Source organism: Pithys albifrons, chromosome 2, assembly GCF_047495875.1.
Source record: "Pithys albifrons albifrons isolate INPA30051 chromosome 2, PitAlb_v1, whole genome shotgun sequence".
Lineage (NCBI taxonomy): Eukaryota > Metazoa > Chordata > Aves > Passeriformes > Thamnophilidae > Pithys > Pithys albifrons.
Genome location: NC_092459.1, coordinates 61,681,989 through 61,700,183, shown reverse-complemented (window position 1 = coordinate 61,700,183; position 18,195 = coordinate 61,681,989). Strand labels below are relative to the sequence as shown.

The 18,195-nt window shown below is 41.2% G+C and overlaps 1 protein-coding gene across 2 annotated transcripts in view; it reads left to right on the top strand.

Moving 5' to 3' along the window:
• The window catches only part of SYNJ2 (synaptojanin 2), a 70,267-nt gene extending 53,940 nt beyond the window's left edge, over positions 1-16,327 (top strand). Inside the window, exons 18-27 of one of the 2 annotated variants that reach the window (XM_071549244.1) lie at positions 1,872-1,989; positions 3,780-3,998; positions 5,223-5,301; positions 6,519-6,687; positions 7,089-7,238; positions 9,722-9,856; positions 11,077-11,183; positions 11,894-12,002; positions 13,264-13,457; positions 15,226-16,327. In XM_071549244.1, the coding sequence (XP_071405345.1) occupies positions 1,872-1,989; positions 3,780-3,998; positions 5,223-5,301; positions 6,519-6,687; positions 7,089-7,238; positions 9,722-9,856; positions 11,077-11,183; positions 11,894-12,002; positions 13,264-13,457; positions 15,226-16,008 (2,063 nt within the window). In that variant the 3' untranslated portion in view covers positions 16,009-16,327. Of the gene's footprint in view, positions 1-1,871; positions 1,990-3,779; positions 3,999-5,222; positions 5,302-6,518; positions 6,688-7,088; positions 7,239-9,721; positions 9,857-11,076; positions 11,184-11,893; positions 12,003-13,263; positions 13,467-15,225 lie in introns of both variants that reach the window. The other variant, XM_071549243.1, reaches the window with a different exon arrangement.
• Positions 16,328-18,195: the final 1,868 nt, after the last annotated feature.

Below are 18,195 nucleotides of genomic sequence, written 5' to 3'. Positions count from 1 at the left end.
GCCAGGGGAATTTAATCTATTGAATGATGCTTTACTCAAGCAGATGTTCTTTCTGCTTCACTGGATTAACTTGCAGAGATAGAAAACGCCCTTTCTTCTTGATTGTCTGAACAAAACCTTCATGCTACAGATCAGAAAGGTGCGGGGAGCTCACTGAGGAACTGAAAACAAATCAGCTGTAGCAATATAGAAATTATTGTGTTGTTTTTCAACAGAATCATTAGTCCACATAAAGTTCCTGTGTTATAATGGCTATATTGTTATAACTGCTGTCCTCAGTAGATGTATAAGCAGTTTTCTGTAATTTCTTCTGTCTTGGTAATTCTTAGGAATATTTCTGCTGAGAATTGGAGGAGATTTCATAAATTAGCCCTTATAAAGTACTTTGAGATCGCAAGTGGCCAGCACAACAAAAGGGCTGTTTTCACTTGTTATTCAAAAGTTACAGTTACAAAATAAAAAGTATTTCTGAAGTATATCCAGGGACAGTTTTCATAACCATTCTCTCAGTCTGCAGAAACGTCTATCCTCCAGTGTTTCTCAGTTTGAATAAATTCATATTGAAAGTGTAATCTCTGGAGAATTAATTTGGTCTGCCTCTGCAGATGTGATTTTTCACATGCCTGAAAACTTCTGCTTGGAATTTAAGTCATACCATGATTATGTTAAGTGTAAAAACTACAAAGCAAAACTAGGGCAATCAGAGAGTACATGTTAGTGTGATACAGTTATTCACTCTTATTTAATTTAAGGAGTGAAAAACAAAGTAAAATGAGGAGCTTAAGCCATTGATAGAGATGCACTTTGGAAAAGAAAAGCTGTGTGAGACATAATAGGGAAGTTAAGACAGCCCTCTTGTGCTGACTGTGTTCATTTTAGGAGAAAGAACACCCTTCAGCATTTTCAATGCATATTCCTTATTTTGCATAGCAAGGCTTGCCCCTGGAGAATTCTACTGTTTGGTGTACACACAGAACATAGGATCTGACTAGCTGGTCTGCAAGAGTCAAGGCAGGTTCCTTTCTTTAGAGCTTGTAGGACTCTCACAGCTATCTCACATGGGTATATAACTGACCCCTTGTCTGTTCACCCAGCGTCTCAGCCCTGCAAAGCTTTTCTTAGTTCACTACTAGAATTTCTCTTCTTTACTGCTGGTGGCAAGGCTCTTCTGCCTCTCAGCTCTAATTGTTTTGTGTTGCTTCCTATTATTGTTGCTGGCTAAAGGACTACTCACTTTCTGAGAAGAAAGTGTAGCCCCAGTGTGAGTGATTTGGCAGTAGTGCCATATTCGATATGAACTTGTTTTCAGTTCCACAGAAAAGAGATAGACTTATCCATTTGCACCAACAGTGACCTAAAACCTTTCCTGTTTTTAACAGCACCTCACTCTGGCATAATGTCTGGGCACTTTCTGTCACCTTAATGCATTGCAAAAGAGGTATTTGAAGATTGGATGGGAATGGGTTTGCTTTCTCCCCTCTCTTGTGTATTCAGATTCACAATGTAATTTCCAAGTACAGTGTCTGTTTCTATGCTAAGTAATGGGAGAGGAGGCAAAATATTAATATGGCTCTATCAACCCAAGTTGTGCAGGTATTAATTGTGTGGCATTCAGGTCAACTATTTTGCAGGTGCCTTATTCTAGTGATCAGCTGCCTTGGTTTCACTCCCAGTCCTTCCTGTATCTTTTTTCTAGACCATAATTTGTGAATCTTTCAGGGTACAAGCTCTTCCTTGAATGGTATATACAAGAACAAAAAAAACCCACCTCCCGTTACTGGGGTCTATGAAGAGTGTTCTAATAAAATAGTGTTTAACTGTTAGTTAAACTAGCTTTGAGTGAGCTTTAAATCATGTTTTGTGCTGCATAGCTGGAGAGATCAATCTTCTAGACAGTGATCTGAATGCCGATACCAAAGTCAGGCACACCTGGACCCCTGGAGCCTTGATGTATTATGGGAGAGCGGAGCTGCAAGCGTCTGACCACAGGTAAAGTCCTACGCAAACAATCAGAGGCAAGACCGCCACATTAGAATGTGTCATACTGAATTACACCTTCAGAGTGAAGGACCAAGTCTAATTATAACAGGAATTACACACCTATTCTTTGTTCAGTATCTGTGTGGTGGGTTTTTTCCCCTGCATAGCGGGTTTTATACCAGGGTGGAAAATACTAACAGTCACGTATTTATTGTTGCTATACTGTGATCTCAGCAAACACTGGATAAGTTGCAGCTACAAGTGCAGAAAACAGGGCTTTCTGTTGCTTGGTTTTGAAAAGCTCTGACACCTAAGGAAACTGCTCTGATGGACTTCCATGCAGCTTGCTGTTGGAGGGGAGGAGGTCGGGACTGCATGGCACAAAGAGGTGTAATCCAGGCCATACAGGGCCAGGTTTGACCTCTTCACAGTAGTGTTCTGCACCTTCCTTAAAAGTGGAGATGGGAGAAGGAAGAAAAATCAAAAGGCCAGTGGTTCGGGTTGATCCATATAATTAACTTCACTTTAGGGATATGATTGACCTTTCTTTGTTAAACTTTTTCTCTGCTTCACTTCTGAGAAACAAATTCTGTAATAAATACACTTTGAAAGGTCCCTTGCATTCAGAATAATATTTCTCACCCCTTGCATGCCCTGTGGAATGCTACAGTACTGTTCCTCCTAGCAGCACTCAGTGACCCCCAGTAGCTGTCTCTGCTTTTCATGGTGCTCTTGCATGCAAGAACTATTCTGTATTCCTCCAGTAATGGAAGAATATGCCTCTTGCAATCAATTTCTCTGTGTCAAGGCTTTGACATTGCTGTGTTCCGAAAAGCACAGTGGAGCTGCTGCACTCATTATATAGGACCCTGAGGATGCAATCTGTGAAACATGGCTGTTATACATGGCTTTCTGTTTCAGCAAACTTGATTGCAAAAACTGCTTTTTAATGACAGTCAGCAGGTTTGCTTTCCCAAAGTTTGTGCTAGAGAAAGGGCATAGCTATATCTTGGTGACATGGAAATGCATTATGATTCACAGTGCTTCAGGAAATAGTTAATGCTGCCTATATGTTTTTCCACTTTACTATCCCTTTCTCGCTTTGCTGTTGTTGCTTTCATATGCTCTGGTAATGCATATTCAAGAGCAGGTCTGTTGCAAGTAGGAGGCAGCAATTTTGACATAGTTATAAGAGCAGCCACCCCAGTTACTGCTCTGTGTGTACGTGCAGAAAAAGTCTGAGAATGTGGGTTGCACCCACTAAGATGAGTTTCACTCTTTCAGGCAGCTCTCTCAGTTTTGTTCAGATCTAACACACACAGACATAATTTGTAAGAAATGGCTCAAGAAACAAGTTTGCAGCCCTAGCTGCTTATAATGTGATGGATTGACATATATTTGTTACATAAAACATTATACACTGAGAGTGTCTTGTCCTTAATTTTTGGAAGAAGATATCTTTATGTGGCCTTGTCTGACAGAAAATGGCATATTTCCATCCTGATCTTTAGATGTTTTGGGACACGCTGTTTGATAATGAGTAAAGTATCCCAGTATTTTCAGTCTGCAGGTTTGCCAAAAGTGCTGCGTACAATTACTATTTAAATTCCTTTATGGTGTGTCCTCATTGTTATATTCAGCTAATGCAGGAGTGGGAATACTATTTATAGTGCTCAAGTCATGATCTTGACCATTGCAGGATAAAATGAAGTTTACCTGTCCTACTTCTTGACATGGATTTTAGTTTTATATAAGCATTTCTTATTTTTAAATAAGCGTTTTTCATTTGTTTCCTGTAGGCCAGTGTTAGCTATCGTAGAAGTGGAAGTCCAGGAAGTTAATGAAGCTGCCCGTGAGAGTGTTTTCCGTGAAGTGTCATCTTTCCAGGGACCACTGGATGCCACAGTAGTGGTAAATCTGCTATCACCAACACCTGAAGAGAAAAATGAATTTCCTGAGGACTTGCGTACAGAGCTTATGCAAATGTTTGAGGTTTATGGCACTGTTGTTCTGGTCAGGTAAGTCTGGGATCTGAAATGGTGTGTCATCTATTAAACATATGGAGTAGAAAATCCCTTTTATCCCTACAGAGTTAACTTCATATTGGAAGGTACTCTGTTGAATTCCTTTACTGTGTGTTGAATCCTTCATTAGAAATTTAATACAAATGTTTTGAATATCTTATACCTCATGATAACCTGTTAAAGAGATAGTGTAACAGCTATCTTGGCTGAGTGGAAGAGAATTTTATTCAGTACAGCATCATAAACCAGAGACTTTGGTGTTAATAATCACCTTTAGATTCAGGCCTTGCTTCTGTGCATTGCTGCTTCTGGTGGGTCCTCGGGTCCTGCTTCACTTCCTCTGAGGAGGTCTGCTCTCTTCCACCGCTTTTTCACACTCAGCAGGATTTCCTGCTGGCTCTCCTTTCTGCTGGGGGTCTGTTGCTGGTTTGTTAATAGTACAGCTTCTCGCAGAGCTGTCACCTGCTGGCTTTGAGAGGGAGAGTGTGATACCTTCTGGCAGAGCAGCTTGATTTCATTCTGATTGATTCTGTGCAGAGCTCCAGTACAGCTGTGTTTTGAGAAATACAGGCAAGAGACCTAACAGTTGACCTCTGGGAAACACCACCAGAAACTTGTTTGTGTTGTATTTGATCCATTTAATAATGGAGAAAGCTGTTGAAAGGTGACCTGTTGTATAGTTTTATGAAGTACAAATATAAGGTATGGATTCAAAAGCAGCCCTGCAGGATTAGCAGCCTCACCTTGCCTGTGAAGAAAAGGAGCAAGTAAAGAACATGCTTTGGTGGTTTTAGTTTGGTTTGGTTTTAATTGCATTAGATCTTGGTGGGATCCTAATCTTTGGAAACATCATATGTTGTCTGAGGTGAAGGATATGCAGAGCCATAGAAGTTAGTTCAGAAGGGAGTGTGGACACTGGGCTGAGTAACCTGCTGAGATATTTGTACTGTTGCTCCAGGGGCAATCCAGTAAAGGACAGGGTGCTGGAGTCACACAAGGGAGGATGGGAGAGGAGCCCAGCTGGGATTCATAGATCACCTACTCCTACCCAAAAAATAGAATTGTGAAGGAAAATACAACTAAAGCCTAATACATAGATATATATGTATCATATATAAAGCTGTATATGATAGAAAACTGTCATGCTTGCCTTTAAGTGGTTTTATTCAACGGTGGAGTAAAATGCACTGTTTTTTCTCCTCTGCCTTTTTTTCCTAGGATCAATGGAGGCCAAATGCTGGTGACTTTTGCAGACAGCAAGTCAGCTCTCCATGTTATGGATATAGATGGTGTCAAAGTAAGATTCTCTCAAACCTATAACAATAGTTTTATAAGAAATTTCTTAAAAGTGGCTGCTTAGCTGAGTTTCTAGATAAATCAAGTAGCATTATTTCAAAAACAGTTAGTGCTCACAAAGTCCTTAGTTTTCACCACTGTGAGGCTTTTAATGCAGTATTTCAGTGTCAGGATGGCATGAGGTGACTTTTCATGGAGTTCCTAAGCCGTGCTTAGGATCTGGGCTCTGATAGCACTGCAGAATACATGGACTTGGTCATTGTTCTGGCATTTGAAGCAGTTCTCCTGAGACTCTGTGTGACTTTTTACTGTTGCCAAAGAATCCTCGTGATTGTGGTTTGGAGATTTTTTGTTTCTCTTAAGTGTATCAAATAAACTCCTACCAAGCTGGAACAACATGACTCATTGGCCTCCATGGTGAATTCAGCATTAGCAGCAGGTGTTTACCTTCCCATCTCCTGCTCTTCCTTCTCATGCATGTACTCTCTACCATTCATCATCCCGTCATTTATGCTGACAAAACTGTTTGTGGGGCTGCCCTATAAACTCAACACTGAAGTAGTGGATTTAACTTTCATTCTTCCTTAATATTTGCAGCTTTGTCTTTTAATTTGTCTCATGACATTGATGTAATTTTTGGCGTGGACTGAAACACAATTATATACGCAGTGTGTGATGGTTCTAGGAACCTGGACTGGGAACTTTTCAAACTAATTTTCCTGTCAAAGCTGCTCATTCAAATACATTTCACCCCAAATGTCACAGAGCAACATATATAAACAGCTGCAGTCCTTATCTATTGAATAATATACTTTTGCTTATACATCAACCATCATATATGAGATTTTTTGGTCAGAGTCTCCTTACAGATGACAGCAGGCAACAAACTCTTTTGTGTTTTAAACCTGCTGACTCAAAAATTGAACACCCCCCCCCCATATTACCATCACAGTTTCCATTTGATTGTTTGATGTTTCACCTGTTTCTCCAATATTTCCCAAATGCAGCAGCAGTGCTTTTGAGCTGTGAAGCTCATTTTCTTTCAAAAATATTGTTACAATCTGAAAATGGGGTTATTTAGCTTCTGAAGTGAAGCATTAGCTGCATCAATTTCTGAAGCAGATGTATAGCAGACAGTACTTGCTTATTCTCTCTTCGGGTGTTCTCATTTTGTAAAGTTGGTTGGTGAAGGGAAACACTTTTTTTTTTTTGCATTAGGTTAAAGGCAGAACAGTGAAGATCCAGCCCAAGACTAAAGACTGGCTAAAGGGCCTTCATGAGGAAATTGCTCGAAAACGGGACAGCTTTGTCCCCATGTCCCCCACAGCAAATTCCCATCTTCTGGAAGAAAATTTTGACTTCTTAAGTCTGGACTATGACTCAGAAGGTAAGCAACAGGTTTCTAAGGTAAGTTGTGAGAAATTGCTTCACTGACTTTGGTTGCACAGGAAAGGTACACTGTGAGTGTCAGTGATATCTTAATTTGTAACCAAGCCATGTTTCTTAAAGAGAGGATTGTAACTAAAGCCATGACCTGGCACTGTGCCTGGGCAGAGAACTTATGTAGATCATCCTGTCAATTTAGTGTTATATATTAGCAAATTCAGTGTATGGTACAGTTGTCTGTATAGAAACACACTGTCATGAAACACATGGGTTGATTACACAAGAATCTTGTCCAGCCTATATATTAAATTAACTGATAGTACAGGTTAAGTAGTTGGTGGTATATAGAGACAGAGAATGCATTTGCTCACCAATTCTGTGTTACATAATATTTTAATGCAGGTGATATAGAGGATGAAGATGATTTTTTAGATGATGCTTTGGATCAACACCTAGTAGCAGACACAACAGAAGAGATGTCTGAGGGCTCCAGGCATTGTGCATCCATAGCTCTTTCAAACAAAGCTGGACAAAACCCACAGATGTATAAAGGTAAAGTATCACCTTCCTTAAAGTAAGACCTGAAGGTTTGTTGTTTGTTCTCCTGTTGTCTGTATTTTCATTCTAGGTCCTCCTGTAGTACCTATTCATGCTCAACTCCCTTTGAGTTAGTGACTCTACCTGAGGCCCTCAGGCATAACAGCAATAAAGCTTAGATTCTCCTTCTCTCTAGCTCAGGGCAAGACAAGAGTGCTGAAAAATGCTGTTTTTCTTTAATAGGTATAAGAAACTAAGTCTTTTTATCAATTTGATGGGTTTTGGCACCAGAGCATACAGAAAAATTGTATGTTATTATATTTTCTTAGGGCCAGTGCAAAATCAAACCAAACAAATCCTGTTAATTCAGTGATGGGCTCAACTCTGTCCTTTCAGTAGTAGCAGTGGCAGAACAGTCAGGTGTAAGCTGGGAGGTTGTTTTCTTTGAATTACTTCAGAGGCCTGAAGTTTCTCCTTTGTTCCCATTTGATAAGAAATTGAGGTTCACAGAACATACATATTCATTCTTGTAGTGCTTCATAAGTGTGTTACCTTTTTTCTTGGTCACATGGCTTGTTTTCACATTATTGTGACTCAACTTGGTAAAGAGAAGGTAAAGCTGTGAAGAGAATACTGACAAAACCTGCAGCAAGAACTCACCAAGGCAGTGGTGGTCTTACACTGGGATGTGATCAGGACACGCTTCGGTGGCCAAGCATGGACAGACTGGGTTACATGTTAAACACCTCATTGTGACAGCAAGTGATTCAGTAGCTGTCATTCTGCACTCTCTCAGAAGTGCTTTGTCTTCTGGCATAACAGTATAAACTTTAATACTTCCAAAGGTTGAGTCAGAAGCAGAGTTCAAAAAGATTAAATGAAATCCGTACGTTTGCACAGACAGTTTTTCCAAACAGTGATTTATGGCTTTCTTGCCCACCTTGAGTCATAGGCTGAGTGCAGTGTGGCCAGACCCAGAAACCTAGCCTGGAGTCAAGGAGTCATTATTAAATACTGTGAAGCCAATCACTTTTATTATAGGGTGCCTTGCCCTCCAAGCACCTCTGGCCTACTGTGTGATGATTCATTAAGCCACAGAGACCTGCAGTGATTCTTGTCATCCACACTAACTCTTCTCCACAAAAAATATCATAAAGTAAAGAGAGATTATGGAGTATAGTTGGAAGGAGGTCGAGTTTGGGTCATGATCTCACACAACTCAAAGTATGATATATTCAATTCATCTTAAAGTGTCTGCAATTTCAGATGCCTCTATCAGCTTCCAATTCTGCCTGAGTAACTCCTAATTGAAGGTGTGATGATTGTGTAGCTGGTGTAGACACAGCTGGAAACCAGTGACAGGCACAACAGTGTGTAGGTATGTTTCTGAGGTCAGAGAAGGGCATAGCCTCAGGAAATTGATGTCTCTTCCAGCAGCCTTTTGGGGGAAGGTATTGGGTGCTGATGGCTGTTTTTGTCCTGTTCGGCTTCACTGTCAGAACTTCAAACGATGTTTCTAGGTGCCTGCATGACTCCTTGGATCCTACTGATGAGCCTGTATCTGCAGCTTAGAAGTACAGAAAACTGCATAGAAGAGGGAGGGTACACTGATCAGATCACAGGCTGTGGCTGCCATCCACTGCTGAGTGGGAGTAGGAGGCTATGAGGCAGCTCAGTATTCCCTGCAGAACACAGCTTTCTGAAAAACAACTTGTTTAAAAATGCACAAAATATGAAAGACTTCTGCTGCACAATTCCTTCCCCATCTCCAAACCACGGGGACAAAACTAAACCCAGTAGATCTTGGAGCCCTAAAGAACTGGCAGGGTGAGAGGACTGAAGTGAAAACCTTCACTACAGCAGACAGGGAGAATAAAGCAATCCCTTCTTCTCTCCTCTTCAGCTGTCAGACAGGCTTAATGAGATGAAAGACTAAGTAATTACTTAGTGATGTAAGGTGCAGCCAAGGTCTCGATTGAGGCAGGTGTACCTGTGAAGAGATGTTGCTGGAAAGCAGAGATGTGATGAGTGAGCCATTCAGACAGATTTTTCTCTGGCATAGGAAGAGTTCTCCTAAGGATAGGTGTCTAATTCTCAGACGAAATTCCTGTGTTCAGAATGAAAGAGCAAGGAACTGGCCATGACAGTTTGAATGAGAACAGGTTACCACCAAGTCTGGCTGTAAAAATCTCAGAATCTAACAAGGTGATTAGTAACCCTGCAATCAGATGCAGGCAGTCTTTGTGTCGGCACAAACTGTTAATAAATGGTGGAAAAGGAGAGAGAAGGAGAAGCATTTGTCAAAAGGGTAGGTGTTTCCTGCAGTGGGAGCAGGCAGACACTGGGGGAGAGCAAAGCAGTATGAAAGGAGCCATGTCATGTTGGTGAGATACCTGGCTGAGGTGTGCCAGTTACGGTCACCTCTCTCCTGACCACTCAGATTCGGTGTATCTCACCTAGTGAGTATCTAATACAAACACCTCCAACATTTTCCATAGATGATGCAGACCTGGCTGATCTGAAGCGGGAGCTGGAGGCAAGTGGGGAATGCCACCGCCAGATTCCAAGCAGGTCTCTGTCCATTCCTACCAGGTCTCGACCACTTCAGCCACCACAGAGGCCTCCCCCTCCTGGTGAGTTTAACTTTCTTTAACGCTGTGTTGGCCCCAACTGGGCAGGTTTGGCCTGCAGCTTCTTGGTGACAAAGAAAGTAATACCCTGTTCTGAAATGTCAGGCTGTTGAGGTACTTGTACTAGTTGTCCTTGCTTCCCAGCCTGTCTCAGCTTGAGTATGGCTCCTGTTAGTAATGGGAGAAGTTTGTCTTTATGGTGACAGATACTCCACCAAAAAAATGCCTTTGGGAAGGATAAAATGGCATGTATGTTTCACACTTATTTATCACTCAGGTTAGCGAGTTGAGCAGCCACTTTGTGGCAGTAAAAATATTGGTATTTATGCCTGCTGACTTCTAAAATCACAGAGTGTTTTCTTACAGTTTCTTGGTTTCACAATTAATTGTAATCATACTTTTAAAAAGGTTTGACAAAATACTTGTTCTGGACAGTTTTTGTCCCTTCCTGCTTTGCAAGCAATTCTTGCATTTGTTTTTATAAAGAAATACAAAGTGGCTTATGATTTTCAGTGAGGCACAAAGGGGAAGTAATGCTCTTTATCTAAACTCTGCCCTTCTGAGATGCCATCAGTGCTGTGCTGCTCCTGTTTTTGTCACTACTTCTGAATGCTGATCACTAGATCAGAATAATCATCTTTGCTTTCTGTAATAGGCAAGCTATACATCCCATTTTTCTTGCAGCCCAAAAATCTCTCTTTTGTGTACATTTTCCAGTCTTAAATTAAACGTTCTGTCAGGCTTATCATTCTAGACGAGTTCTTCAGGATTATTCCCATGCATTTCTGAGTCTGTTGCACAGAAGTGCCAACACTGGTATCTGTATTTCTGTGCCTAGAATGCAGTGTTAATGCTCAGCTGAGGTTATCTAATCAATTAAATGAAAGCAGGATTAACTAGGAAACTGCCTCCTGCAACAGTTCAAGATTTCAGCATTTTACTCCATGTTGAGATATTTTTTTTCACTTTAGATAAGACCAGTGACTGTTCAGCACATCACTCTGCCTAGATTAAACCCATGCAGAAGGACTCAAGGTCCTCAGTGTCCTACAGGAAGGTGTTGCCTAATATGTCTGTCCCTTGAGGAGCAGGGAGGGTGACAGCACATCTTCACAACTTTTATTTATCACAAAGAGTTTCCAAGCACATTGGTTTTGCTCCATTGCAGATAAAATGTTGCACGAACTCTGAAATGTAAAAAGCTGTTTTTATTCCTCTTTCAGCTGGAACATCTGGCAAAAAGTCCCCCTCAGATGGTTCTCCAGGAAGCCATTCCACCTGCTCCATCCTGGCAACAGCAAAGCTGCTACCTGGTGCTCCTCAGCAGCCAGTGAGTCCTGCTGCTCAGCACAGCTTCTTGGCATTGTCCTGATTTCTTCCATCTACGCTGACACTGAGCATCACATACAGGATGCACCTGTTATACAAGGAAGGAAGTCCATCACATGTCTGAGCTGAAAATGCTAAGATAACTTCTAGTACTGTAATATCAGACTGTAGGCCCTGCTAGACAGCAGAAAAATGTTAATAAAGTGCCAGGAACCAGGAAGGCCAAAGAGGGAGAGAGAGAATTAATGGTGCAAGACCAGGGCGTTGTTGGCTTATTCCACATACTGCTCTCTGATGGATGCTAACTTGAATTTTCAGCACCATCATAATATGCTTTAATTCTTTTCTCACCTCCATTTTGATGGGCCATGACAGTGTCTCTAAGGAGATCAAGACCAGAATGTAGAAACACCTTTCCAATCCTGTCTTGCTGGATGAGAACTCTAATGCATTCAACAAGGGTTCCTGAGAACCCCAAAGCCATTGAACACTGGCTAACGGATGAGCTGTGGCAGTCAGGCATTGGCCCATCTGTCAGCTGGTAGCAAAGATGTAGCATTTGCTGAAAGATTCTTTAGTATTTGTACTACATTCTGAAAGCCACTGGCAAGAACAGAATTTTACAGGTGTATGATCTTAGCTGTAAAATTAAAGGTATACACAAAAAATCCATTCTCTCAAGATTACTAATTCTCATATTTTTTTTTAAAGCCTAAAGTCCGGACTGGAATAAGCAAACCTTACAATGTCAAGCAGATCAAAACCACCACAGCTGAGGAAGCAGAAGAAGCTATTAGATGTCTTATGGAAGCCAAAGGAGGTGAGCACAGCTTTCTTATTGACTTCTAAAAATGTTTAAATAAAGAAAACTGTAGGTGTATTCATCCATCTCATCATAGCCCAGATGCACATATTTCTATTCAAAATTTCACATGAACATATTCTTGCAAAATTGTACGTGGTATTCTCTGTCAGTTCTGATAATACTAACCTTTTTTGAAGATGATTAAAGTTTTATATTTTGTTGTAGAGCCTGCTACTATGAGCACCTTAGGTTATTTATATCCAGATTTAGTCAGAAAAGTTAGATGGGATCTTACTAAACTCATGATGCTGTGTTAGCTCAGAGTTGCATAAAAGATATTTACTGCTCTATTTAGTGAATGCTCACTATTCCAAGCAGAACTGCAGAGCAAATACAGCTGCAGGAGAAATAACCTGGATTCTCTTCACATTTAGACAGCAAGTATAGTTGTAACCTAGATAGAAGCTTGCACCACTTCAGCTTGAATAGCTAAGCTAAAAGGCTACTCTGTGTTTTGTCTCTCTATGCAGTCCCTGGAGAAGAGAGCCTCTTGCAAAGGCAAGTTAAAGAGGAAAGTAGCTTAGGTACTGTGAATGTACCCTCCAGGTTTGCGTGCAGTCTTTCTGCTGATGCTGTATAAATGAGAATGGCTACCTGAGTTTGCAAGGCTCTCAGCTTAGGAGAAAAACATCTCTTTTTCATTTAGAATAAATGCAGTCTGGACTAATTTAATTTATCTGGGAATATCATAAAGGCATCTTTAAGTTTGTTCCTCAGTGCTGTTCATTTAATTTTGAAATCAGGTTTATTTCTCATTAATTTTGAAATTCACATTAAGCATTTCTCTTGATGTGGGTGAGAAGACTAGTCTGGTCAGCATCACTTTCAATCCCTTGTGTTGTACCACCAGTTGGCATTTACAGTTCTTCCCAAAGTACTCTACAAGACATGTTTGATATCATTATCTTGATTTTCCAGATAAGGGCAACCGGAGAGTAGTCCTGAACCCTCCAGCAGTATTTTTTAACACTTGGCCAAATGGTGGCACAGCACTGGTAGTTTGGCATGAAATTATTTTAGACAGGGGAGTTTTTCCCTAACAGCCTCTAAAAAATGTGTCAGGATTGCAAAGATCTGTGCTTATTTCTGAAACCTTCTTTCTTAGCCTGAGTGAGCCCCTTAGGCCTGAGCATGTTGGGAAACATGATTGTGAAAGAAAATATCTGGAAGCTACATTCTGATCAGGCTGAAATGCATATTTGGTTTTGCTTTTCAGGACTACAGGAAGATACAGGAAAGCCTGTTCCAACCAGAAACCAAACTTCCACCACACCTGAGCCTCTTCCCAGCATCCCAAAGTCAGCATCGTTTCAAGGGTCACAGGCAGGACCAGTGCCTGTGCCTCACCGTCCGCCACCCAAAGTTCCAACCCCAAAGAAGCCAGTCCCCCTGCAAAGGACCGGCGTCAAGGTAGAAAGTGTAAGACAATTGCAGCAAAATGCATCCAGCCTCCATTACACAGTGCAAACAATGGCAGGAGGGGTGGGCTGTTAAACAGTTTGTATGAAGTCCTGTCATGTCAGCAGGCACTGAAATGATTTTGCATAAAATGTTAAGAAAGGTCGGAAAGAGAGCCATGTTCAGATTTTCTATTTGTTAGTCCATTCCCTTAGATTTTGTTACTTTTTTTCTGGTTTGTCTAAACCTTCTCAGAATTTAAGACTAACCTCTTCTTCATCACAATGTTTGCTTTGGACCATGAGTGGTCTGCTCTGTAATGGTGTGAGGCAGCTTCTTCATCAGTTCTGCATCCCATGTCCTTGCTTTTCTTGCACACAGCCTTTCAATTTGAATTCTGGAGTCTACTCAAGAGTTCAGATTCTTAAAAAATACAGGTAGGTGTTCAGGTTTTAGTCTCTGTCAGGTCTCTAAAATGAAGATAATAGTTCACCTCTAGAGCTGCTAAAATGATTATTTAATGTTGAAAGCAATTTAAGTACCAGAGAAAGACAAATATAACCTTTTATATTCTTCCTCTGACAGAACCTCTGCTGAGGAAGCTCTGTGCTAAGTTGTTAGGGCTCCTGCCTTGCCTTCCTTTGTTAAAGGCATTCACCTGTTCTCTGTAATGGACTATGTGCCATCTTTACTTAGCAGATTCACATAAAAAAAACCAAAAAAACACAGACAGCACAGTCCATGCCAAGTACTGGTCAGTTTGTGTTATTTATGTTGCCATTCCCAGGTCTCTCCTGAAAGGTGCTGAGAGGGATTGCTATTTTGGTCTTAGTTATGCGAGAGCTTCTGCAGTAATAGATCTATTTCAATTTGACTCTGCTTTGGAATTCTACTCCTTCCTACATCTTAGGGAGGTCAGATGGGAGTTGTGTACTTGAAAACTTCTACCCAATCCACCTCACTAAAGAAGCATGCAGTCAAATGTAGGCAACTTGACAACAGCATATGGACAGAAGTGGCAGGGTTAGATAAGTCCCTCAGGAAATACAGACTACATATTTTACCTGCATTAAAAAGCCTGTATATTACGTTTTACTAGTATGCAAGAGTAATAAAGAATTTAAATGCTTTCATTGACTTACGCCAAGCCTGAGAAATCTGAAGCAGCCCTTGCTGTCTTAGACTGAGCGGGGCTCATTATTTATATATTTTTAAATGGTGCATATATGCTAGACTGTACTTTGAGAGCTCACTTTTACCTTCAGTTTTGAGCATGAGTGAGACAGGACAGAGCCATTAATGCATTTATTGGGATAGCATAAGCTAATTGTCCTTCAGTCTTATCTATCAGGATGTACCCAAAGGCATCTGCCCATTAATTTAGGCCTCCTCCTGCATTCTTGCTTAAATAACATTAGTCAGCAGAGAGCTGTCACAAATAAATAACTCTTCACAGAGCTGTGTTAATTTGGCCCAGAGCAAAATCCTAATGTGAAAGGGAGATGGTCAGAAAGAGATGTATTTCCCATGTGGGAAGTGAACAGGCTGTAGGGTCCCTGTCCTCAGATAGCTCTGTAAATGAACACAGGTGCAAGGCACCAAGCTTGAGCAGAGCCCAGTGGGTACACTGTGGAACTGTGCTGTCAAGCCTCCTCTTTGTGTTGCTTTTTTTCTTTCCGGGACTGTCAGCTTTTCTTAGTAATGCCATCGGTAAGTCTTGCACCAGTACCAGTAAGGTACCTGCTTTATTCTCAAATTTCTTCTTCCCTTCCCCCCTCAGGCCACGTCTACAGAAGAGCAGTTTGACCAACAGACAGTACAGTCTCCCTTTGGCTTGCTAGAGCCCCATCTAGATGACAGAGCTATTCTTTGTCCAACCAAGATTACTCCAGTCCCTAAACCCAGAATGCCACAAGCTGGGAAGCCTCAGGAAAACCGGGGAAACAGTGAAAGGCAGTCTCCCTCAGCAAGCACGGCTGAAGCCATTGTGCTGCCTCCCCAGAGCACTCCCTTTGCCCCAAGGGTGCCACCACGAAGAAAGAAGTCAGCTCCTGCAGCTTTTCATCTGCAAGTTCTCCAGAGCAGTGAGAGTCCACTTTTTAGTGGGTCACTGTTAAACTCCAACAACAACAACCCTCGGTCCTGCCCTCAGACTGATGTCCCTGCTCGCTCACCTCCTACAGCCTCTGCCAGGCCAGAATACAGCACAACCAAGCTGTTGGCACTAAACCCTGCAGAACTGATGGCTAATCTCCAGGGCCCTCCTGTACCAGCAGGCCAGCATCCACAGTGCTTGGACACCAGCTCCCTTCCAGAGAACACCAATCTTTTGGATCTGGACATGCATCCTTCCTGCCCTCTTTCCATACAGGCAACATCAGCTACATCTCGAGCACACACTTCAGAGAATTTAGAACACCCTAACCTGAAATATTTCAGTCACTGGGTTACATTTAGTGATGATGAAGACAGCAATGCATTTTCAGAAGGGTTCAACAAACTGCTTGTCTCAGAACAAACCAAAAATACCTTGACGAAGACAAATACTGATTTAGAGTTGTAAAATTTTGCCTCCTTAGTGTTCCTACAGAAATCATAATTATGATGCAAAATAAAAAAATAATCTTTTTTATTTAATGAAATAGATCATCTGTCCATGCTACATTTCATTTTCATGTTTAAAGATAAAGATACTGCCCCTGGAGGGAAGTATATAGAGTACATACAGCCTAACATTATCTACAGCTTGTTTCAAAAACTCTTTTATTCTAAGTTATTTCTTTTTATTAATTCATCTTAAGATGTTTTATTTCATTTTGGGTATAAATCATATGTAAGAACATGTAGTGATGTATGGGAAAAAAGACATTCAGAAAAACGTTTTCCTGTGGAATTTATATATTTTAATCAGTTGTTTGAAATAAAACAACCTTACCTCGAATAGTTAGACTGCCACAGTTATTCAGGAATGAACATCCAAAAGGGGAATGTGCACCAGTGTAACAGCAGCAGTAACACTGGTATTGCTCTGCCACTTAAGTTTCTGCTGTGGAAACAACACTCAGACATTCTTCTTGTAGATCTTTACCAGTGGCTGTGTTGGCAGCACTTACGTTAGACTCATTCCTCCTTAGAAATAAAATAAGAGGCATGTACTACTTCCTGGATATAAAGCAGAACCATGAGAGTTGGTGCCTGGCCTCAGCAGGAAAGGCCTGGGTTTTTGCCAGATCAGGAAAGTGACCTCCCGTATTACAACAGACATAAGTGCTGTGCTGTTCATGACACTGTATGGCTATGCCAGAAGGCCTGGGCTGCCTCTTCAAACATTGCTGTGACCTACAGAACTCAAAAGCAGCCCTAGCTGGTCTGTCAGCACATGTCCAAAACGCGCCATGGTTTTTGTTCACAAGCCCATGTCCAACAATATACATTGCAGTGAAAGACCACTTGGAGAAAGACAGTCCTTTTGGAAGAAATGCTACGGTCTGCTTGTATATTATCTATGCAAATCCTGAAGAAATACGAGGAACAGCTGAGACCAGCCAATGACACAGGTCAGTGACTTATTGATGTCTTATGCTAAAGGCAGTTTAGCAATTCCGTCGTTGTGTCCCTGTTCCCAGTCTGTGTCTTCACAAGCAAATGCCATGTCAGTCTTTTAAATTTCCACAGTGCAGATGAGGAGAGAGCTGGTCCTGGAACCTGAATGTGTCCTGCTCTAGCTGTGCAGGCATTTGTCTTGCCTGTGGGGTAAAACTGCACATGGTAGATGCCATTTGTGCAAAGCAGGAACTAAAAACAATAAACAGATTGCAGCTTGTCATGGTAACTTGTTAAGAGAAGCATCAACATCTTTTATTATTAAAGGAAGGAGAACATTTTTAAGCAGTTGGTGAAGCTGTAAAAAATTTGTTTTCAAAACTTTTTTTTAGAAAATATGTGTTTAAAAGTTACGGAGGGTTTTTTTCCCCCATAGGAAAATTAATTAGCTTGTTCTCAGCTTCCTGGACACTGGGAATTCAGCCATTTTCTTCCTTGTAATGCTTACCTGTTTCACCGCCACTGCCAAGTTTTGAACTCAAGGCATCCTGTAAGAGAGGATGCTGCCTTTGTCTGACTACCTGTCATCCTCCTCTGCTCCCTCATTTGCCAACACTTAAAAAAAATGTCCAAAACCTTCAAAGGCCAAGCCCATAAAACCCAGTGCTAAGCTTCTTATGTGAGTGTCAGTTTAACATGGTAGCAGGCTGGTGAACTGCTAAAGCAAGATAGCAGTTTCCCTACAAGATGACACAGAGCCTTTGCCTCTTTGTCCTCCTTTAAAAAAAATACAGTGAATATTTATGGGCACATCTCAGTATAAAACATTAGTAGCAGTAAAAAAGAAAGAGTACGTTATATGACCATATCCAACATTTTCTGCAAAGATAATTAACAGCTCTAGGACAGCTAATTTACATGTTAATGAAAGTGTTAGCAGGAAAGCCAATTAAAGTGGATTTATACAAGTCAAATAAAATCTGCTTTATTACTCTCCTTGAATAAGAGACGGATGTGGCCTTTAGCATTATATCTTATATCTCTGTATGTGGCGAGCTGCCCATTAAAGTATGAGTCCCGGCAGCGAGCTGGTTTATGCTGTCAGTGACAGCATATACTGTTCAATCGCAGCAAATCAGGGGAAAGGGACAGACAGTCCAGATGAAAAGGTTACAGCTCAGAATGAGGAATCTCCTGTCTCAATAAA